Source organism: Empidonax traillii, unplaced genomic scaffold, assembly GCF_003031625.1.
Source record: "Empidonax traillii isolate 1590-97213 ecotype Southwest subspecies unplaced genomic scaffold, ASM303162v1 scaffold341:size590984, whole genome shotgun sequence".
Classification (NCBI taxonomy): Eukaryota; Metazoa; Chordata; class Aves; order Passeriformes; family Tyrannidae; genus Empidonax; species Empidonax traillii.
In genome coordinates, this window is record NW_020955534.1 from 433,024 (window position 1) to 456,560 (window position 23,537).

General features: G+C 42.4%; 1 protein-coding gene across 3 annotated transcripts; it reads right to left on the minus strand.

Moving 5' to 3' along the window:
• Positions 1 to 1,745: 1,745 nt before the first annotated feature.
• Positions 1,746 to 23,438, minus strand: ZMPSTE24 (zinc metallopeptidase STE24). 3 transcript variants are annotated; one of them, XM_027892180.1, is made up of 10 exons: positions 23,305 to 23,438; positions 21,925 to 22,071; positions 18,144 to 18,230; positions 17,415 to 17,531; positions 13,976 to 14,128; positions 10,048 to 10,189; positions 7,595 to 7,755; positions 6,130 to 6,234; positions 3,813 to 3,956; positions 1,746 to 3,510 (listed from the first exon to the last, which is right to left on the minus strand). In XM_027892180.1, exons 1-10 carry the CDS (start codon positions 23,419 to 23,421, stop codon positions 3,286 to 3,288), a joined length of 1,398 nt encoding a protein of 465 aa, XP_027747981.1. In that variant the 5' UTR covers positions 23,422 to 23,438; the 3' UTR covers positions 1,746 to 3,285. The 3 variants fall into 3 exon arrangements, with proteins under 3 accessions (XP_027747981.1, XP_027747980.1, XP_027747982.1); XM_027892179.1 differs by having other exon boundaries at positions 17,376 to 17,531; XM_027892181.1 differs by lacking the exon at positions 23,305 to 23,438 and adding an exon at positions 22,573 to 22,660 and having other exon boundaries at positions 17,376 to 17,531.
• Positions 23,439 to 23,537: the final 99 nt, after the last annotated feature.

Sequence of the window (23,537 nt, forward strand, 5' to 3'; positions counted from 1 at the left end):
CCGCCCACACCGCCCCGCCCCGCCCCGCACACGCGGCTCCCCCACCGCCCCCCAGCTTGCGCACAGCAGCAGGACCTCCCGGCAGCCGAGAGCAGCAAGCAGCCCTGCGGACACAGCAGCCCTGTGTGAACACATGGAGGCTATTTCGTCACTGAATCACAGACTGATTCGGATCAAAAGGGAAGCTCATCTTGGAGCATGGGCAGGGACACCTTCCACTAGACCAGGTTGCTCCAACCACCATCCAGTCTGGCCTTGAACACTTTAAGGGATGGGGCAGCCACAGCTTCGCTGGGAAACCTGTGCCAGTTGAGCCCCACTAAAGAATTTCTTCCTAATATCTGATCAAAATCTACCTTCCTTCAGCTTAAAGCCATTCCCCCTTGTCCTGTCACACCAGGCCCTTATCCCCAGTTCCTCTCCAGCTCTCCTGGAGCCCCTTTAAGCACTGGAAGGGGCTCTAAGGTCTCTCCGGAGCCGCCTTTTCACCAGGTTGAACACCCCCAGCTCTCCCAGCCTAGCTGCAGAGCAGAGGGGCTCCAGCCCTTGGAACAGCCCTGGACTCATTCCAGAAGGTCCATGTCTTATACTGGGGGACCCAAGCGCTGGAAGCAGCACTGCACGTGAGGTCTCACCTGAGCAGAGCAGAGAGGCAGAATTCCCTCCCTTGCCCTGCTGCCTAGGCTGCTGGAGATCAGCCCAGAACACAGGGGGTTTCTGGGCTGCCAGCACACATTGCCAAGACATACCAAGCTTCACATCCACAAAGCATTAAAATTTTAGTCTTCCTGTCACCTTCCAAGGTCTGGGAATTTTCCTAACCATGTCCTCTCTCAAGTTTCTACCTTAAACAAGCAGAAAAAGCTGGCGAGGCAGGGAATGGGAAACTGGCTCTCCAACCTTTGGGCAGGACACTGCTGATCAGTGCCCACAGATGCCTTTGAGGAGAGGACTGCCAGAGATGTTCTGTTCTGGGTTCCCTTGTCTCAAGTATTTGAACAGTATTTGCTAAAGATAACAGGTAATTTTCTTGCCTCTCTCCTTAAAACTGATCATCCCTTGGAAGGACTGATGGCTGGTCCAAGCAGACCTACCTTGTCATGAAGCTGGTTTGTACTGGCTGATCACATGGCTGTGTAGACACTATAGGAGTATTGAGGTACCTGGAAGGCAGAAGCTGCACAAGAAGACTCAGGGGTGATTTCAACCATTCTCAGGAAGACAGGAAGCAACTGGAGGCTGTAGGTCTGCAAGGTGTAGATGATGTGTTCCAGATGTCTGCCCAGCAGGAATGTGAGAAGGCAGGTCAGCAGCACACACTGACAATTCCAGAGCTGAGAGGTGACTGGAGCAGAATGGAACTCTTGTTCAGGAGGTAGATATGAAATCTACAAGCTACAAGAACTGCAGAGATCTACTCCAAATAGTGACAGGGAAGAAAAGGAAGTAACAGGCAATTGCTGTAGGAATGCTATCTTTGCCTGTAAGCCAAGTATTTCATGCTTCCATAGATACTAGCATTTCCTTCACCTTCCCACTTTAGTCTCCCTTTTGTTTGTGTTTAGCCAAATTTCTGAAATAACCACAAAATTAATTTTTGTGTATAATTTTTACCTAATGGATGAGCCGAATGGTTTTCTCAGAGCACATTTAACATATTTTCCATAGCTTTAGACCAGCCAGCATCTCATCTCATTCAACACCTGGCACATTTATTCTTCTGAATTGACAGGTTCAAGTTAATCCTTTTATTTTTGAGGGCCGTTTATTAAATGCAGTTAACATGACAAATATAGGCTCTCCATATTTGTAAAGCCAAATCCTAAATCCATATCTACAGTTTAGCTCTGCATTTGCTGGGGTATAAACACAATTAGAATAAGGCATACAAAGGACTTTGCAGCAACATCTTGTTGCATCTAAGACATCATCATGCCCATCATCTTATAAGGTATTTTTCCTCACGATCAGGAAAGGAAACAAAGCTAACAATAAAGGATCTAAGAATACTATGACATCTGAAACAATGGCAATTTGCTTTCATGACCTCTCTCTTTGTAGAGAGCTGAGCAAAACTTCTTAATTTACTGCAGATAGAAAAACTAATTTTTACATGAAGTATGAGCGTTCAGGCTGGTCCAAAACATTTGTATGCACATGCAAACTTATATTTAACTTCTATCTTTTTTTCAACAAAAGTAAATTTAATTGCATCTTTCATTAGGAAAGTCAAGCCATTTCCACAATTACTCACTTCATTCTTCACTAACTGATGTGGGCAAATTGTTTCCTGGGCTTTTTATAAATATAAGAACAATTTTTATACATAAGAACAACGACAAAGAACAAGTATTCTGGCACTGCTGTTGGAACTGGATTCATATTAATGGAAAACCCTCCATGGAGTGGATGACAAACCCTCTCAGAATGAAAGCTTGGCTCTGATACACTGGCTGAGCAGCTGGACACTTCCATATACACAAAAAATCTAGGCAAAGAACAAGAGAAATGGAGGACCTGAGGTGTGGGAAAGCTGTTAACCATCCCATTTCCAAGCAAAAGAGAGAACAAGAGAGAATTAGCATCTTTCTCTAACATGTGCATGCCATTCTGATTTCCTGTAACATCCACACCCCCAGCAGCCCAGTGGGGAAGAGGAGCAGCCTAATCACACTATAATGCTACTAAATACCAACTAATGCTCATTTTTAAGGAAGCCATGGTACATTTCCTCAATTGTAATTCATCCTTCTTCCCACACTTCAGAGAAAGGTTTTATTATGTAGCATTTTTCATTATGACAGACATGAATCCAGGAGAAAGGCCTGCAGTTGCATTCAGCTTTTTAAAACACAACACACTGACTGGTGAGTACAGATATCATTGTCACCCAAAGCCTCTTCACTGTGAAGAGGGTACAGAATGCAGAGAATGGAAAAAGGATCAAAAACAATGTTCAAGGCATAGACAAACTGAAGAAAAAGGTGCTTTGAAGTCTACACTTGTTTTCCTCCCTTTAAAAGTCTATACTTGGAATAAAAGTCACGGGGGGGGGGAGGGAAAGGTCTTCACCCGGTACTGTTTCTAAACTAAGTTCCACAGTTTTGTTTTTGTTAAAAAGAAGTAATTTATAATTTACTACCTGTTCAGGATTCTCAGATCTGTGGTGCTGTTGATAACGGTGCACTTAATTGGCATTATCAATTTTTTAAAAAAAATTAAAAAGCAGCTCTGAACTTTGCTTCTGAGATGGAAGCACTGTCTCTGAACCAGCAATGATTCCTGTCACTCTTGCTTTGCATCTTTCAAGGCCTGAAGTCTTTCTAAAAGGGGTGGGTGGGAGTAATGCCACATTGAAAAGATCCAGTCAGAAACAGGGAATCCTAAATTATCTTTGTTTAGCTTGATCAAAGCAGAATATAGGTCTTTAGCCTTCCCAAGTTCCTTGGCAAATGCATCTGCTTGAAACTCAAACCGTCGGCTTAATACAGTCAAACAAAATGAGAGAACCTGTGGAGAGAAATGTATTAAAAATTATCTTAAAATTCAGCTATCTGCAAATTTCTTACAGTAAATACTACTATATCTACCTTCCCACATCCCACACATCACTGTGGCATTAGAATGATCTCACTAAGGTTTATCCAAGCCACATCTAAAACTGGGATCTTACTCAACATGCAGCACTAACCCTGATTCTTAAAATAAGACACCCAATATGGCCCCTAGAAGCTTCAAACTTCCCCAGTCAAAACAAAATCATTATTTAAATAGGATGATACTTCAGCGTCTACGTCTTGAAAACAATTTACCTCATTGTAAGGTGAAAAAATGAACTGGAAAATAATCATCAAGCCTATCAGGGTAGGCTGGGTGTCATAGAAACCAAATGCAGTAAAGAGTTCTTTTCGGCCAATTAGCACAGCAAACAAGAAGAAGCAGAGGAAGGAATTCATCTAGAGAAAGGAAACAACATTCTTGATTAAGACGAGTCTACATAATATCACATTCCAGATTTGCATAGGAATGCCACTGTAAATGACTTTTGAACTAATGTACAAAGAGGAAAAACAGCTGGTCTTTACCTGCTTTCTGAAAATGCATGCAATAAAGAACCATTATTTTCAGTCAGTGAGCAAAAAAATAGGCTAAGTAATGAAGGAAGATGAAAAGGTAAGAAGAAATTGAGGAGGGAGTAGAAGATAGAACCCATCGCCTTGGAATTAAGCATAGGTTCTAAAAAGTTTGAAGGCAAACAAAATGTGTCTGTGCTGTGCTGTACTTCTTTTGGTGGAAACAATCTATGCTTCCATCTAAGCCATGCAGCCCCGGGTACAAGCACTGGCTTTTCAGAGCCAAAAGGCAGGACCAAGCCTTACCCAGTTCTCCAGAGAGGGTGGTCTGTACCTTTTCAATCTATCCAAGTGGCTGGTCTTTTTACAGTAATGTGAAAGGTGCTAGAATACTTTTTGTTATTGAAACATAGGGAACAGAAAAGATGGGTGACTGTGACAGCCAGCAAACAATACAGAAAAAGCATAAGACATGGCAGAAGAATTTGTGAAAAATTTCTGAAAGTGAGGATAAAGTCCACCAATTACAGCAAAATAGTAGTGTCTAGAAAGTGGATCCAAAGACAAATTACATGAGTTAGGAAAGCGACAAAATTACTGTAGCAGCTGTTAGCAGAGATTAGTGCTGATGTCAGAAGTTGGAAGGTAATTGCCTTAAAGAGAGCAAGAAGAGCCTCACTGAAGTGTTCAGCTGCACAGGTAAGAAAATGCCAATGTGGAAACAGAGAGATTTTCTTAAGCAGGAGTTTAATTGTGATATTTATAGCCTGAGAAACTTGTGAATAATCTTAGAAAAAGAACAGAACAGCATTCCTGGAATGGTGCAAGCATGTCAGGAAAGACATGATGGAATTACAGAAGGTGCTTGGAGGGCAGCTAAGAGAAACAAAACAGAAAAGGCTGAGAACTTGGAGAAAACCAGGGTGAGTGATACCTGGAACAACACAGATTTACACCAAAGCAATTACATATCTCTACAGAGATTACTTCATTATTCACCTCCATTTGGGCAAGCACCAAGAATGGCACAATAAAGTTATTTATCAATAATTAATGCACAAAGTGTGAGAATACAATATAAGTAAGTAAGAATACCCTCCTGTGTCAGATTTCCTAATCCTCAATCACATTCCTTCTCAGCTCTACAAGGAATGAGGCTGACAGAAGCTCTCAGACACATTCTGTAAAGCTTTCTCAGAGGTAAAGACCTAAAAAACCTCAGGCCTGGAGTCAATATTCATCTAAGCCTATCCCTAGCACAGGGATGGAAACAGACCTTCAGAGAAGGCCCTAAGATTCAAACAGACAAGTGCTACACAGCAAAGAAAATGTGTCCCAGCTTGTCCCGGTATCACCCAGGAAAGGGTTAATTTTTATAGTAGCCAGGAGGGGGCCCGGCCAGGACCCAGAGGTTATTCTCTATCACCTCACATCACTGCCACTGGAGATGGGGGAAAGGGGAGAAGGTGTTCCTTCCAGTCAAGAGATTTTGGAAAGGGAGCCACCCAGTATTGTCTATTACTGTTTTGGGTTTTTCTTCTGTGTGAATGCTTTCTTTTCTTGTACCCTCTGTCATTAGTATTGTTGCTGATACTATTCCTGTTCTTATCTCATTGCTGTTTTCAATAAATTGTTCTTATCTTAACCTGTGATCTTTGCCTTTTGTGCCCCCAATTCTCCTCTGCAATCCAGCAGCGGGAAGGAGGAGAGGAAAAACAGGGGTGTGACAGGGAGCTGTGTGTGGTTTGGAAGGTGTCGGTGGGGGCACTAAACTGGGGAGTACCATTCCTAAACCACAACACAACTTCAGAAGGCTGCACAGATGCATTCAAATGGCAGCAGACATGCTTTCTGACAAGCTTCCTACCAACCACATGAAGCAAAGAGGGGACAGAAAGGTGAGTGCATATTTACTGTAGAGCAACAGACCAACTTTCTGTCACAGACCATATCAACTGAATGTACACTTACAAATCTGGAAGCAAGTAGACATTTGGAAACAGTAATAATTACAACATACTCCAGAAAACACCCCAGTTTAACACAAATAACTTACCTGGCTGATGATAATATTTTTGACAGTGTGACCTAGTTTCCAGTGACCTAATTCATGACCAAGTACAGCTAGAACTTCTTCATTTTTACATCCTTGTTTCTTACTCTGAGGGAATAACAAAGCAGAAGTAATATCAGCTATGACTGAACACAACTGAATAAATTTCTTACTTGATCACTTAAGTGTCCCTAGGTCAGGCCATTCCCTTCTAATAGCAGATACACACATAGAATTTCTTATTGAGTCTTTTTCATGAAGATACTTACAAAAATATAACCTTTTAAGTTCAAGAAGATTTCTACCATGAGGCAGTGTTCTCTTATTTCTATGTATGCAGACATGCTGATGAAAACCTGGAAGAACTCTGGAAGATTTGCCTTCCAAACTCTCTCCCACCATCCCTTGATTTCATCCTGTTTCTTTACTCAAGAAAAGCATTACAATGGAGGCAGGCATTCAGAGCTGCAGACTTCCAGAGAGAATTGAGAGCAAAGCCCTCTCCCTAATTCCTTCAACACTCAATATGTAGCCTTCCTCCCAAGGCACCACTGTTCCTTTAAAAAGGAATGACAACATCCCTGCCATCGTCAAAAAAACCTTTGAAATGCCTTAAAGCCACCATTAGGAAGGACACCTGCACCTTCACAGGTACATCAGTAAGTCAAAAACAAGCACAAGGGCTGAAGAACCTATTGAAATGGAACAAATGAGTCATTATAACTAGATCAGGTGAGGCAGAAATCACCCATTTCTGCAGTTTTTACTAAACCAAATCGCAGACAAGGACAATTCCACCACCAACAGGGTGTCAAGAAACAGAAGTTGGTCTGAGCAACAATCTAGACACTGGCCAAACCTTAGCTGCACAAGCCATTTGTTTTTCTCAGAATTACTCCTTCAGGTTCTTCAGAAAGTATTCCATCAGCTTTAACCACCCCCATTGTCTCCTGAGTCCACCACCAGCTGTTAGAGCAGGCTCCTGATGGAGAGGCCAATGCCAGGCCACCAACCCCTTCTTGACCAGGGTGGTGGGACAAGATGCACATGTGGAATCTGTCTTTGTATGCTCACGTGTGTTCCTCCTGCACCAAAAATTTTGTGTGCAGTAAAAAGCACACAAATGACACACTGAGAATCAAAAGCCTTTTCTGCAAAAGGAAGCTTTGGTGTGGCAGTTCCAAGAGAAGGAACACAAACGAAAACCCTGAACAGGTCCTTTATTCAAACAATTATATGGAAGGTCTAGTTTTACATGTTTTGCTAAAGCCCCTGTGGATTTTTCGTGTCCCTTGGTGCTCCAACAGCCCCAGAAATTCCAATTAGCAAACCAGGAATACTTTGGTGTTGAAATCATTAGGGTTTGGGTTTTAGCAACCCACTCAGAACCTTTAAAATACGTTAGAAAGCACAAGGGAGTATCTCACCAAGAAGTTTATGTAAATAACAAGATGAAAAACAAACTCACTTTGGTTTTAGACTTTGTTTCTTCATTCTCACCATCTTCTCCTTCTGCTGGCTCTTTGTTCAATGCAGAATAGTCTTCCAAGAGGGTGTCAAAGAGCACTATCCGTTTATTCTTGAAGAATCCATAGAAATAAGCATTGCTATGAGAAGAACGCTTAGAACCTGATGGGGAAAATTTACATTAAAGATCATGATCTGAATAATCCCCTGCACCAAAGCCTGAGCAGCACGACACAGACCAGACCCCTCTAAAGGAATTCCCAAAGTCCCCAGATGAACAGTACACAAACTCAGGCAAATCAGTTTGCAGACAGAAGCATATTTTAAAATCTAAGTAATGACGACTCCAATAGAGAAATGTAACATAAAAAGCACTAAAACTGTAAAGCAGTCATGAAGATCTAATGTCCAAGAATAAAAGCAAATTCTATTGCAATTTCAGATTTAGACTGGAAAGAGCTTTCTGCATTGACGTTGCCTCCTGGCAAAGAACCTCTGCTGAATAATTTAGAATGTGCCAGCAAAGATTGGAAACAGATAAAGATGAAGATTTTACAAGAAACAAATAAGGAAAAGATGAAGAGATAAATTACAGGTAACATTATTATTTTTGTTTAAAATAGGACATTTTTTACAGCTACCTTCAGCTAGATCAGCGCAATCAAGGACTGTTTCTACCATCAATACACCTGAGGCCAAGAATCTCATCTCTTTCCATGGAATGTGGACGGTTTCAGTTGATTAAAAAGCTTTTTTTGACTATGGACAGAAGCTGTTGCAACATCAGGACTGAAAGATGTCTCTGTGAGAGCAGAGGTGGGGCTTTTTTGCAGCAAAAGATAAGTCAAGTTGAAGGCATTTGCCTTCAACGCTCACTATAAATGTATGAGCTGCATAAATCCCTTAGAAAAAGAAAATCCACTGTTCCATTAGAAGCCAAGCTGTGGGATAGTCATGATTACCTTCAGCACCAAACCAAGACAGATTGACAGAGGAAGGGACTGGTCAGAGTATGAACCCTTAGTATCCAGTCCCTTCTCAGTGAAGAAATCAGAACAACTCCAGGGTAGCAATGCTTCCTTTCATCTGCATGTCATAAAAAACTTCATTTTCCACTAAGTGTTGGTAGAGAAGGAACCTTTGTAATCTGCCTCTTAAAGAATGAACCCTGAAATTACAGGACTTGGTTGGACATGCTACTAAGAAGTCAATTCTGGAGTGTGAAGAGCCAAGACTAAGTTCAGAAAAACACTGGCAAAAAGATGTTCACAAATCTAGTCCCCCATGTCAGAAAGGAATGATTCCGGCTTGTCGCTCTTAAGGATGCTTCCCAAAAAAACCTGGGGGGGGTTGGAGTTTCAGCAGCCTCCCTGCCACTAAAGCAGACATGGTGGAGAAGCCAATGCAGCACACTGCACCGGGGCTGCAGTAACAACTGGCTCACAGGACTTTCACCACGGCTAAAAGCTGGGATACAACCAGCAGTACATTTGAGAAAACCTCTGCACTGACTCTCAACCTTGAAAAGCTTCAACTTTGCCTGAAAAGAGAAGAGTTTCCTGTGCCCTAAGTGTATCAGCAGATCCCAATGGCACTGAGGCAGAGCACTGGCAGGATTTGATAAGCCCAGAGTTTAGAACATCACAGCTTCCTGGGGAGATAAAGCCCTCACTGGCCTCTCTGACTACAAAATGCTACCATTTTAGCTCTTTATGCCATCTCATACTGGCTTCACCAACTCAGAAAAAAACACCTCTGAGCCTCACAGGTGGAACACAAAACCAAAATAAAATTTGGAAAACCCCTGAAATCAAGTTCAGATAGGAGCAAAATGAGTAATACTGGAAATGTCAGATAGTAAAATGCTCTGTGAACATGGAAGCGGAGAGGAAGTGACATGGCAGCTGGCACATTCCATACTCCTCAACCTAAGAAAAAAAGACGAGAAATTCAGTACTAGAAACTGAAAAAAATTAGTCTCAAGTTGGAGGTGTAAGTCTATCCAGCCACACCATAAGAAACCATACCTGTGAACAATTTTGGAAGAAATAGGCATTTTTGACTTTCAAGACTTTTTCAACTCTTTCACCAAGGACTTTGAGACAATTAATACTAAACTGAGACTAGGAAAAAAAGGTCTTCCCTTTGTTTTACAGTTCCAAAATTGTAATCTTGACTACTTTCCTGCTTCCATTCCTGACTGAGCCACATACTTCCATTCTACAAGAGCCAGGTTAATGCTTCCAAACAGAAGCTGAGTTCAGGCTGTACATTCAGCTTCACTTTTCTGACATCAGGCCAAAACCCAGGAAAATGCTACAGACGTTGACAAGTACCGCAGTATCTGAACAGTGCAAGCAACTGTCCTACTACAGCATTCACACTCAAAACTAAAAAACCCACAAACTCAAAATTATAAAGTCTTTTTATTCAAAAAACCCAAGAAAATCTCACCTTCAACAACATACACCTTAGTCAATGGGAAGTCAATGCTCTTTGCCATTGTTTCAATTTGTTGCTTGAGCTCTCCCTCCGGAAGTGGAATGAATTTATCAAACAAAGGTGCAATATAGTCTGCATAGATTGTAACAAGCACCTGCAAACACATGCAGATATTAAGAATGGGGCAAGGAAACGTGTGTTTAGTATTAAAGGTGGAGCCTAAGTACAAAAAGAGGGCACAATTTCAGAAAGAAAACACTTGATAAAGCAGAGTCCTGTATGAAGTAGGATCTATGGCCAGGGTCTCTATGGACTGCTTCTCCTGGTGGCAGGTCTGCAGTTCTGCAGCTCAGCAGCAGATGCTGGGGCAGGTGCACAAACCACCTACAAACCTCAGCAGAACTGGTGGGAATAGTGCAGAAGGCAAGGCCACTGGGCAGTTGGGAGCAGGGGGATCATAGGTGACAGGCTGTCACTCCACACAATTCACCAATCCTAGAAAGCTCCCAAGTGTTTCATACTGAGTCGCGGAGCTGAAGGATCCAGGAGACAGCCTCACTTCTTCCAACTCCTGCTAACTTGCAAAGACACAGTCCAAAGAGACATAAGACATTTCATGTGCCCATTTTCTTTCCCTCCTCCCAGCTGTCTGCAGGGCCAAGGAATTGCCTGATGTCTCTGGGTCCACAGTGATTAACAACCTTGATCCCCAAAATACCAAATCACCACAGTGCACCTGCATCTCTTCAAACTGGCATCAGCTGCAGCTTAGCTGAGCAAGCCAGAACTAGAATAACACTGTGTTGGGAAGGAAAGCTGAACTTCCTTTCCTCATACTCTGGACCTTCACAAAGTGATCTGTATTTATTTATTTTAAAAGTTTAAATTCTGGTTAGCAAAAAAAGGAATAAGATATGAGAAGCAAATGGACATCAACATTAACTTTGAAGTTATCTTCATGTTTTATTTCACTGAAAACAACTACCTGGACTTTTGACAGTGTGTACACTGTTGAAAAAGTTCAATGAAATCAAAAACCAGGGAAAGTGACTTCTGCAAAGTCAGAGCATGTGAGGATATCAATATGAAGAGCCACTAGAAAACAAGTTATTTTTATTACTGTAACTGTTAAGGGCTTAAACTTCTGCAGATATTTTGCAGCAAGCGCAGGAGGGTATTTCATAGAGCAGAATTCAGCTCTTTAGTCCAGACCAGTCTCAGACCATATAGCATGTAGGGACTAATTTTAAAGTTTTTCATCTCAGATCTTTGTGTAATGCCTTGATATCAGCAGACTGGTAGAAGGATGCAACTCTAACTCTGATTACAGAATCTTGGAGCTGGAATTTTTCCCTAAACTGAACTCTAAAGGGTAAACCTAACACCTCTTAGGGTGATTTTGCATGTCAAAGGCTGTTCAAACCAACACATTAAGGCCTGAAACCCTATAAAGCTGCAGTGAGGTGGCAAGCCTGAGAGCACCAGTTGTCTGGGCATGCACTTAATCCATGGACTGAAGGGACAGCAGCATGGACAGCCAGGGCTGAGGGCCTGGGAGAAGAGTGGGCCACTAGGTCTTGCTACATATTCTTCTAGTCCAGGAAGATTGTAACTCTCCCAAGACATTTTGTTTTCTAGCTTTGTTGTGTAAAAGATAGGCCGACCCCTATTTTATCAGGTTCTGAAGTATCTGTAATACCTCAGGACAAAATCTACACTGACAGCTCAAGGGGAAGGTGCAGGCAGATCAAAAATAAAATACTAATTTGTGATATGAAAGGGAGAGAAAGAAATATGGCATCAGCTGAGTATGTTCTGGTTCTCACCTTGAAATTTAGTGCTTGGTACTACTCACCTACACCTTTTCTTTCTAGTAAACCTGCTCAATAAAGGCTACAAAAGGGCATTCGTATAACACTTTTTACCATCTGTATTTTAAAGAAAAGATGGCAAGAATAAATACACTCAATGACAGGTATAAAGGAGGTTAAAGAAAAAAATCTTTCTGTGTACAAATGAGGGCAGGCCATTTCAGAAAATCCTGTACCTTTCATTCTGAAACCACAACTTATTTTAAAATTTCAACTTAATCCTTATATGAAAAAGCCAGTCTTTAAAGCCTTAAAGACTAAATATTTAACATATGAACTGGATATCACATAAAGAACTAATATCCAATTTTGCAAATAATAAGGCTTCACTGGAAAATCTGCAAGTATGGACTGCAAATTAACAGAGAAGTAACTCAAATGCTGAGATAGGATTTAAGAGCATGCTGCTGATCAAAGCTTGCAAGAAAAAGAACAGTTCTTTGAGAACTGTTGCCTGGACAAATCTTTCTGTAACAGTCATTTCAATACACATGACCTGGCATTTTTGACACCTAACACTGATTTTTCAGAATATGTTCAGTGACAAAAAAAGGGAAGATGTCAGAGCATAAGGGCACCTGGACTGGAGAAAGCAGGAGCCAGCACAACAGATCAATCGAAACACTAAATAATTAAGTCAAGAAACAAAATCTTGAAAGAACTCAAAGCTGAACCTACCACCTAAATGAGGCACTTCTGCTATTACACTGTTGTCACCAAGCTCCTCAGAACACATGCTGGTGCCAGCACTGTGACAGTTATGGCCACATAGAAATCTGCTGACCCACAGAGGTTTTACCTCACTTACACATCAGGCGTCAGTGAAGCAAAACTACTACTAGGCAAAAAATGCAATTTAGATAATGAGATCTGTATCCCACAAAAACAGGATTATGAAAAGCCTTTGCAGTCATGATTTAAACTGAGCCACAACTCCTTTTATGTTCCCATATCTGAGAAAGTCAGTACAACTATAAGATGTGCAAGTGGGAAATCAGATTTTCCTGTGTTAACTGCAGTGGCCTCCCATGTAGCATTACAATCACGTTTCTGTACAGATGTGGCCATTCAAAACCTCTGCTTTAGAGAGGAATCTTACAAATTGAAAGTCCAAGAAAACTTCAAAAATTATCTTAATCTAGGAAAAAAAAAAAAGGGAGAAAAGAAAAATAAAAAGCAACACCTCCTTGAGTCATGAATGGGAAGCTTAAGAGAGAAAAGAATCACAATTCCTACCCAAGTATTCCTGAAAATTTTCTTGATAGTGCCCTCCAGCCTGGAAGTGTGAACTTGAGATGAGAATCAGGGCTTGGTTGGCCCATATTTACTGTTGGGCTAATAAGGCAGCCTTTATTACATCACTGTAACATAGTAATTCTTTCACTTGTTAAGGTGCTTTTCTAATCTAAAAATGAATGATTATATACAACAGTACTTGTATAATGTCTGCCTCGGGTGAGCAATGGTTTGTATGTTCAGCAAAAAGGCAGTAGAGCACTATGCTGAAAGAGACAAAAAATTCAGCCTTCAGAGCTCAGAGTAACAGCAAAAAGTTGCTTATGACGTATATAAAAAGATCCTATTATAAAAACCCTAAACACATCAGTTCCAATTCAGTACAAAGCAGCTCTATACCAAGCAGTACACTGAGGGCTGTGTGCAAGAGCCTCAGGGAAACACCTGATGCAAACACCACAGACCAAAGTATGATCTGCTTTGTCTTGCCTAACTGCCAGCAGTTATCCTTGTGTCCTTTCTATATTTAAGGAAAAATCCATCACCACATAGTGCTGTATTTCCACTACCTATCCTAAACCTTTTTCAATGATGAAGACACTCCGGTATTGAAGAGCTAAAATATATCACATTAATGTGGACAATTAATATGAGCTGTTATTTCTGAACAAGTACAACTAAAAAGCAAGACACACACTCTGTTAATGTTTGATGACACTAAAATTCACACGAGATTTAGACTTTTCTCCATTTCCTTTCAGTTGTGCTCAGCATGCTGAGCCATGCAAGTAAGCTGGTGTTTGGAGGAAACCCAAACATATTCTCATACTCACCAAGGAAACAACTAAGGTGAAGAGCCAGGCATAGATGAAGAAGTAGTCTCCTCCTATTTTAATAATGTAAAGCAGAAGAGACGTCACTGGCAACAGAATACACTGAGTCACAACAAACTTCTTGATAGCATCCTTAAAAAAAAATCCCAGCGTCTGAAAAGAAAGGATAAAGAATACCAGTGATATGTTAATGCAAATATTAATGTGCCACTGTGGTTAATAAACTGATCCCTTCAGATAAGACAAATGGGAAAACAGTGGAGCCAGTGTGGTAAGGAAATGAGAGTCAGTCAGAAAAGCTGGAAGAACATTTTCAACTCCTCTGCTAGTGGCTCCTTACATGCACATGGACTCAAGCCCATGCAGATGCTTTCTTCCTTAGTCTGACCCAAACCCTTATTTTATGTTGCACATTCATTAAAGGAGAAAAGAAAAATTTAAGCTTATCTGTCCCTTACTTTCTTTACCAATCTATATCACAGACATCAAGGGATTCTTAGACAATAAGAAATACTCAAAAAAGCACAGCTACTGTAAAATGTTTTGTCTTTTACTTTACAGTTGCCTCCATTTGTCTTAACTTTCAGTTACCACTATGCTAATTGTCTTAAGTGAAAATACATAGAAACCCTATTGTAGATTTTCAGCAATACACTTGGCATTTTACTCCAAGCTTCCACTGACATGGAGTTACTACTCAAGTAGCTGTCTTGGGCTTTAAAATTAGCATAACTTTAACAGAAGCAATAGAAATTTCAAAGACCTCTACCTGAATGAATCTGATCTAGTGACTCTGCAACAGGAGCAGACACACATCTAACTCTACAGGCTTAATATGTAAAGATCTTTCCAACAAGGCTGTACTGAAAGCATGTACTACTTTAAAGTATTTGTCTGCAAACAAAACAGGTTAACTACAGCCCATTTAGCTCATATTTTAATTTTAAATCTTTCTTTACTTCCAGCTCCACAGTCTTTGGAGGAGTAGAACTAGAAAACTGCATGGTGTCTTTCATCTTTGTCCAGCATATTTCCTGCTTCCTAAGGCAAATATGACCTTGAGAAAAATCCTCATTTTCAGCCAGCCACTCCTATAGAAGAGACTATCTGAAGATCAGTCAATAATAATGCTAGAAATGCTAGAATTCCCAAGTCTGGGCTGGTACCAGGTGTGAATTTGGCTCTTCACCAAGGACCAGCCCTTCAGTCTGAAACGAGAGATGGAAATCTGACTGTTTGAAAGACATCTGGTACCTCAGGCTGAACTGGACCTGGACTGAGACTTCAGTTCTCAGCATGAGGAGCATTGCTGTGAACAAACCCTTGTAAAAGATGCCATGCAGGTAGCTCGATCAAGCACTTAACCCCCACGGTCAGTGCCAAGTCTTCCTTTTCTCATTTGATCAGGCAGTGCTTGCACTGACAACAGTGAAGCACACAGACTGTGTTATCCAAGAAGAAAATGCTCAGAGATACACCCAGAATACTGCTTACCCTCCCTAGAGCACACAAACCACATGAACTCTGCAGGCTCTCAAGGCACTTTTAAAAGAAGCCCAAGCTGTTAAGGGCTGTATTTGGCCCTCTCCTTCTGCACAGAGGTAGGACCTGATCAAGTTAAGCTCTCCATCAATCAGCTACTCTGCTGACTGGCTCTAATTCTACTGCCAGTCTCTGGACTTTTGTGTGCTGAACATAAAGAGCTTGCAGATCCTGCACCAAGATGGAACTTACTCCTCACTAAGGTAGGAGAAGCAACCAAGGTGTGGGCCTGATGCAACTACTCAGGGTTGACATGAGAGACAAGACTGAGAGATGGTTTTTGATGTATTTAAGGATTCTGAACGTCAAAAGAATGTCTAATCTAGGCCAGAAGCAAGAACAAGGACTTTGCCAGACTTTACAATCTTTGAGGATTGCAGAACTTAAGTGATAAAGAACAATCCAAATACATTAAACAGATATTTCCCCTGAAGAAAAGATTGATTGACTCATGCTCTGGAAACACGGGAACATTCCTTCCTTCCTTGCTAGGAGTAAATGCTAGCCTGTCAGTGTGCTCACTGCAGAGTCTGTAGAAGAGAAGGGGATCCCCAGGACTGTGCCTCAGAACCACCCAGGGCATGAATGGCCATGGACACCCTCATTCTGAAAACGACCAATTCCTCACTGGTAAGAGAAAAAAGTTATCACATGGGTTTTTAGAAGCACGAGATTTTTTTACAAGACTAGAGTGCTAAATGGAGTATAAAAGCGAGTTTATCATGAGTTCAAGGTTTATGAATAATTAGAAAAATCTTCAGATTTGCTTCCCAAAGCCTGGAGCAGCAGCTGCCCTTGGCCCAGTATCCAAATATCGGAGATGGGGCAGACACATGGCCAAATCAGCCTTGTTGTTTTCTGGGAATACACACAGAGAACACAGCAAAACTCTGCAGTAGGAATTTTCATAGTTGGGCTTCCCTACTTAACAGTATGCCACTAAATAATTGATGTGGACCAAAATAATACTGGATGTGTCAGGACCTACACATTTCTGTTTTAAAGGGTGCAAACTGGATCACTGCATTTAGAGCTTTTTTATCACTTTTTTTCTTGGTTGTTTATAAAAAGGAATATGAAACATCAATTTATCAATTTACCAGGAATATAAGAGTTTAGAAACTTCTTTAGGTCTTATCTTGCTCAATCATCCTGCCTCCATGGAGACTGGAAGATGAAGCTGGCAAATGCCAGAGCATATCTACTGATATCAAAATGAGCCAAACAGATTTATCTCACATCTGCTACCTATTCAAATTTCATTCTCTTGCAAAAAAAAAAAAAAAAAACCAAAACCAACCAAACAACAACTTCCTAGGAGATTTAGAACAGAAAGTACTGTAGACAAGACCAGCTCGGTCCAAAGCGGAAAGCATATCTTATGCTCTGGCATGAAATGGCTAATGATGTGTCCCAGACTGAGGTTCTTCTCCCAGAAAGAATATTTGATCTCATGAGAAACTGACACTGACACAGTTTAGTAAAGGCTGATGTAAGAAATCAGCAGGTGAAAAAAAAATTGGGGAGGAAAGTAATCCTCTGTTTTCTTTCACCTGGTCAGTGTCCATAAATCAGGAGTGACCCTATCAAGCAGTGATCCAGACTTCTAAGGGTGGGCATATGAAGGGCAAAGAATAGTCCATCCAAAATTGAATGGGTGAGATATGAAACATTTTTTGTCCCACCCCCAGAACACAGACTCAGAGGCACAGGCTCACAGAAGTGCTGCAGCATGGGCACTCCTGCAACAGCCACAAACCGTCACTGCTCTGATTTTTATGCAGTGCAAGTAGAAGAAATGTTCCTCAAACCAATGATCTTCAGTACACATCTGGACAGACCAGTCCATCTAACCAACCTGAAGCCATTGGGTCAGTACAAGTGCTCTCTGCAATACCTGTTGATTGAAGCCATGTTTCTCTTCTATGACAAATGTATTGTATAAACTCCATGGGAGACCAGTCACGGCACTGAAGAGTGTTGCAAGCAGCAGAAATATCAATGACTGAACAATCTAAAACAAACAAACAAACAAATAAATCCACCTGGTATTTACTGACCTGTAACATAAATATTCTGGGTGTTAAAAATGGATTTTAGGTCAGTGGTTTAACTGAAACTGGTTAGAAGATGAAGCTAGATAAATTCACAGACATAATTTGTGATGATTAGATTACTGCTCACTGGAATAGCTTACAAAGGATTTGGGACATGAATTTGGATACATGCCTCATCCACAGCACAAAGACAACATAAGCAGTAACCTCAAATTTCTTACCCTTTTACTGTGGAGGAAGATTTTACTAATCTAGGATTAGTAAAAAGACAACACCCAAATAAAGAGCACCCAAAAGCCTGACCCACCACATTGTTTGACTCAAGTAGCTACAAGACTTGTAGGTTTTTAATATACAAGGCTATTTTAATTAGTAAGCTAATTTAGAAGTCATATACTGTTACCAGTTTTCAGACTTACACCATCACTGTGTGCACCAGAAAGTATCTGATATTTTTACCATAATATGGGGTGGCTAAATCCCACTTTTAACTAAATGCCAACTTCAAAATAAAAATTATTACTGCAGCATGGAACAAATGTTCTCACAGAAATATAAAGCCTGCTTACCTCATATTCTTGTCCAAATCCAGCATGACCAGAGATCTGACCAGACAGTTTCCAGAGAAAAGGAATTCCTCCACAGAGGAGAATCATCTTGAAAACAAAACCACATACCAAAGACACAGTGTGAAACAGACTGTCATCCTAATCTACTGAAATTTCAGCATGATAAGGATCTTTTAAGGGTGAATAAGACAAGTTTTATAATTAGGTTTTTTGTCTTCCTCTGATCTTAACAGTGATAATGCAAGCCTGGCATATCTGGCTGAAATAAAGCATACTACTGGTAATTCTAACACAGCATCTCCCCTTCAGTTACCTTGCTGGGTAAATGAATCATACTTCAGCCTATTAAAGGCAAAAGCTTGCAAAAAATGACATCCAGTTTCATCAGCTTTGGTCACAACAGCCTCTTTTAAGTTCAGGCAGTTCCAAAAGCCAATAAAGGATGCAGTTTAAGCTCTGAGAAAGTGGCAAACCCAGACAGCAAAGGCCACCTCACTTGAACTGGAATGTGATAATCCCAGGATAGATTCTGAGAAACAGAAAGACACAGCTCAGGATCACAGATAGGAGCAACAATTCACCATCACAGACATGTAGGAGAAGAAGCTGTACACAGCCTACACATGAGGGCTATCCATGGAAAAGCCCTCTAAGAACATTGAGTCCAGCTGTTACCCAGCACTGCCAAGCCCACCACTAACTCATGTCCCCAAGTCCCACATTCACACATCCCTCCAGGGATAGTGATTCCACTTCTGCCCTGGGCAGACTGTGCCAGGGCTTGAAAACCCCTTCCATGGAGAAATCTTTTATCCCAGATAAACCTCCTCTGGAGGGGATTTAACTTGAGGCTGTTTCCTCTTGTTCTCTGTTCCAATGCTTGACCACCCTTTCAGTGAAGAAATACAATACCCAATATATATAATATCCGGTATAAGAAATATAACATCCAATCTAAACCTCTCCTGTCACAAGTTAAGGCCATTTTGCCTGGTCCAGTCGGTCGTGGGAGAAGGACATCAGCTCATGTTCAGCTGCTGGCTACAGGCAGTCCCAGGTCCTTTCCCAAAGGGCAGCTTTCCAGACTCTGCCCCCAGCCTGGAGCACTGCTTGGGGCTGTTGTGACCTACGGGCAGGACCTGGGAGCTGAAAACTGTTCTGAAAACTGCTTATTCAGGTCAGTGTTCAATTAATTAGCTGGGGGCTTTAACTCACAAATTCCATGTTTTTTTCCTTGGCTTTTGAACATCAGCATCACTATGACACAATCAGTTCAATAATGGCAGCAGCAGTTTGAGACACATCTATTTTCTAGCTGTCTATCACCATCACAGCTGAAACAGTAGAACAACATACACACTAAGATGCTTGTTGACTTAGTAACTGGCTTTGGCTGCTGTTTAGAAAGCACCAGCATAGTCTGGATTTTGAGGCTCAGGTGTGGAAGACAGCTGGATGCACTAATTTCCTTGACAAATCAATCAGCTGCCAAAAATATTGTAGACCTGTTATTACAGAAACAGGGACAGAACAGAAAGAAAAGGTCAGGAGACAAAGCAAAAGCTGTGCTTTTCCTACATAGGCAGGCACAATTACAGAATGGTTTGGGTGGGAAGAGACCTCATTCCAACTCCCCTACTGTAGGCAGGGACACCTTCCACTAGACCAGGTTGCTCCAAGCCCCCTCCAACCTGGCCTTGAACACTTTCAGGGATGGGGCAGCCACAGCTTCTTCACGGACCACTGACCCAAGAAACCCACCAACTCAAAAGAAGAGAAAGACTGAGAATTAGCATGAGAATAATTTAACCAACAGAAAGTAGAATACTAATAAAAGAACTATGTAACTTGTAGCCAATGAACTTCCACTTTGTTTCCCAATATATATAAATGGCATAAAGTTTTGATGATCAAGGAGCCAGCCTTCTGTGGGTTACCACCAGCTCCCAGCAACCCCAACTCTCTTAGCCTGTCTTTAAAGGAGAGGTACTCCAGCCCTCTGAGCATTTCTGTGGCCTCCTCTGGACCCACTCTGGCAGATCTGTGTCTTTCAGGCACTGGAGACCCCAGAGCTGGAGGCAGCACTGCAGCTGGGATCTCACCTGAGCGGAGCAGAGGGGCAGAATCACCCTGTTGCCCACACTGCTGTGGATCAGCACAGGACACAATTGGCTCTCTAGGCTGCAATTTCGTGTTGCCAGCTCAAGTCCAATTTTTCATCCACCAGGACCCTGAAGTCCCTCTGCACAGGGTTGCTCGCAATCCACTCATCCTCCAGTTTGTGCTGGTGCTGGGGAACGCCCTGACCCACATGCAGCACTTTGCACTTGGCCTTGCTGAACTCCATGTTTGTACAACCCCCCTCCTCCAGCCTCTCAAGGTGATCCTGGACAGCAACCATCCCTCCTGCCCATCAGCTCCCCACTGCCCTTGGTGTTAGTGCAAACCTGCCCACTGAAGATATTAAACAGCATTCACCCTAGGATGAACCCTCGAGCACCACCATTGGTTTCCACTTGGAAACTGAGCTTTATCTCTTTGGATGCAGTGATCCAGCCAGTTCTTTATTCATCTAACAGTCCATCTGGCAAATTCAATTTTGTGGCTACAGCGTTGTGGAGGACCATAACAGCAATAGGCCTGGATGAAGATAAGCACAGACTGCTGACTTGGCTCTTTGAATAGCAGGACATTAAATTCAGTGGAAAAAGAACCGCATTCCAATCATGTATATTTTCCTTAAAAACAACAAAGGAACCTGTTTTGGCTAGAGCTCTTGAAATCAAGATAAAGCCCCAGGACCTTTTGACTCATTGCATTTGCTAAGCGGTCTCACCTCACCTTGCCCACCCAACCACTGTTAGACAACAGCTTTGATTTACAAATGAAATACTGCCTTTAAAGTTGCTCAGAAACACAGAAGCTTTTCAAACTCACATAAGAATTGCTCCAAGTTTTACTCAGCATAAAATCCCAGTAAAAAGAAAGTAACAGGCTGCACTGACACAACATCCTTACAAGTTCATACAAAAGTACAGGTTTGGCTGCAAAAGGAGATCAGGAAATGTGAAAGTTAAGAGGTGCCACAAGTCATCATCATTCTACAGTTACATGACTACTTTACAATCTTATTTTCATTATCTTTTATGACTGCCGTTTTTGGTTCCTTAAGTTTATCATGACAGAGGATCGCACTTCAATTTTGCTTTGCAATACCAAGCACTTCAAGACCTTTTTGACCCAGTTGTGCTACTGATGAGTAATTTCAGCAGCAAGTTAGAAGTCTCTAAGACTCCTAAGAGTGTTTGAAAATCACATATATACTTTGCTCTAACTCAATGGTTCTAGTTTTTTCATATATGTGAACATTACTTGCCCAGTGTAATTCTTATATTACTTGCATCCTTCCAAACACAGGGAAAGGTCTGTATTTTAACAATTTAAAATAGCTATCATGCTGCTTAATTATTTGGCAATGGAAACCATAATATAATAAATATATTAAAATAATAATATAATATAATGGCCAGTCTTTGCAAATAAAATAATAAAATGTAGGGTAATGTTGTAGTTGTGCAGTATGACTCAGCACTGCAGAAATTATGTGCTGTCCGAATAATTATTTCTTATATGGCAAATACAGCCACAAACAAGGAATACAGAAATGTCAGTGTGTGCCATAAGATGCCAGAATGCCCATGGTGCAGCTGCATGGGATCATTAAGAACCAAAGTGTTTCACAGTTCAAGTACATGAAAAATATCATATGAAAGATACTCACAGTGCCCTCAACCTCTGAATAGAGACCTGACCAAAAGCTGAAAGTACTTTTGTCCAGCTGATAGAGACGAGATTTTTCAAACGTTTCTGAATCCATGATCTGTCCCAGTTCTTGTGGTACATGAGTTGTTGTTCTATATACCCGTCTCTGAAAAATTGAAGAAACTAAAGTCTACAATCTAATATTTTTAAGGAGACAAAATTTCAAAGTAACACCTAATATGATCCAGTGGGCCACCACGGAAAGTTTAAAAAACCACAACAAACTAACACACAAAGTAACAAATATTCCTAAATGCCTGTTTTCTATCGAATTCCAAATACAAAACTGAAGCATAATTATTAACGTTACAACCAGGAATTGAGTTGCTGGCTTATTAACTTATTTAGAGTAGTTCAAATACAGATCACACAAACTGATTTTTCCACAGGATGTGACTTACTGCACCACAGTAACGACTAAGCAGAATTTGAAACCAAACACCAGATCCTCCAATGCAAACGATAAGACTTCACCAGAACACAGATCTACAGCATGGCTGCACAAACGAGGTGCTATTTCATTCTCAGTACAGAACTTGCCACTTGAAAATTTTAAAGAATAAAAGTCTTTTCCCTCTGCTGCCTTATCTTGTTTCAGTATACTTACCCCTTCTCAAAGGGGTACTCTCGGTCACTTCAAAACACATTCTCCCTCTGTACTCGGGGCACCAGGCTGCAGTGTCCCCGATCACAGGGCTCACCGGAGCTGGCAGCACCGCTCCCCGACCTCTGCAGCGGGCCCCCCGTTCTGGGCGCTGGGAACACCCTGGTGTGCGGCTGCTGCTGAACCTGCCAGGGCTCACCCTGCTCTGCCCCATGGGCAGGATGGGGGTGGAGATCCTGCTGGCAGCCAAGACCTGACAGAAGGGACACTCCGTGCTATATAATGATATACTCTGCGATAACAAAAGGGGGGTGGGATGTGCCTTCTAGGGTGGCTATCACTAGGAGGCCGCTCAGGCATCGCCTTCTCCTGGAAGTGGTGAGCAACGGCAGCGCTTGCGGGGTTCCCCCCGCTCTGTCCTTCACTTGTCGTTACTTCAAACCACCCGTTTCCTTATTTTTGCTCTTCTCGCTCTCTCAGCTGTCCTGGGGACGAGAATCGAGCTGCTGGGGATGCTGGGCCGCCAGTGACCCCCACCGCACTGACACAATCCACCGCTGTGAGCATCCCCGCCACCCGCTGAGGCCGTACCCGGGACAGGGCCGAGCCCTGCCCAGGCCGGCGACAGGCCCCGCGTCGCTCGGCCCCAGCCCCCCTTCCACGTGAGGCCGGGCCGGGCCGGGCCCGGCACAGCCCTGGCCCGCCGGCGCCCGTCCCCGCTGGAGCCCCGCCGACCTGCCGGTGAGCCAGGAAGGCCTCCCAGAGGTAGACGGCCCAGGAGAAGAGCAGCACGGAGCAGAAGATGCGGCGCTCGGCCGGCAGCTCTGGCCACAGCTCCGCGGGCAGCGCCATTGCCGCCTCCCCCGCCCTGCGCTACAGCACCGCCTGCCGGCCGGAGGAGCCGCGGGAGGGCGGGGCGGCCCCGAGGGGCGGGCGCGGCTGGGCTGGACTCGGCTGGGCTGGGCTGG

Coding starts and splice junctions, on each gene's coding strand:
- ZMPSTE24 (XM_027892179.1), bottom strand. CDS start 23,421: ATGGCGCTGCCCGCGGAGCTGTGGCCAGAGCTGCCGGCCGAGCGCCGC. Junction 22,072..23,304: donor CCTTCCTGGCTCACCGGCAG/GTCGGCGGGGCT, acceptor TCAATTTTTCAG/AGACGGGTATATAGAACAAC. Junction 7,756..10,047: donor TAAGGTGTATGTTGTTGAAG/GTGAGATTTTCT, acceptor TTTCCCCATCAG/GTTCTAAGCGTTCTTCTCAT.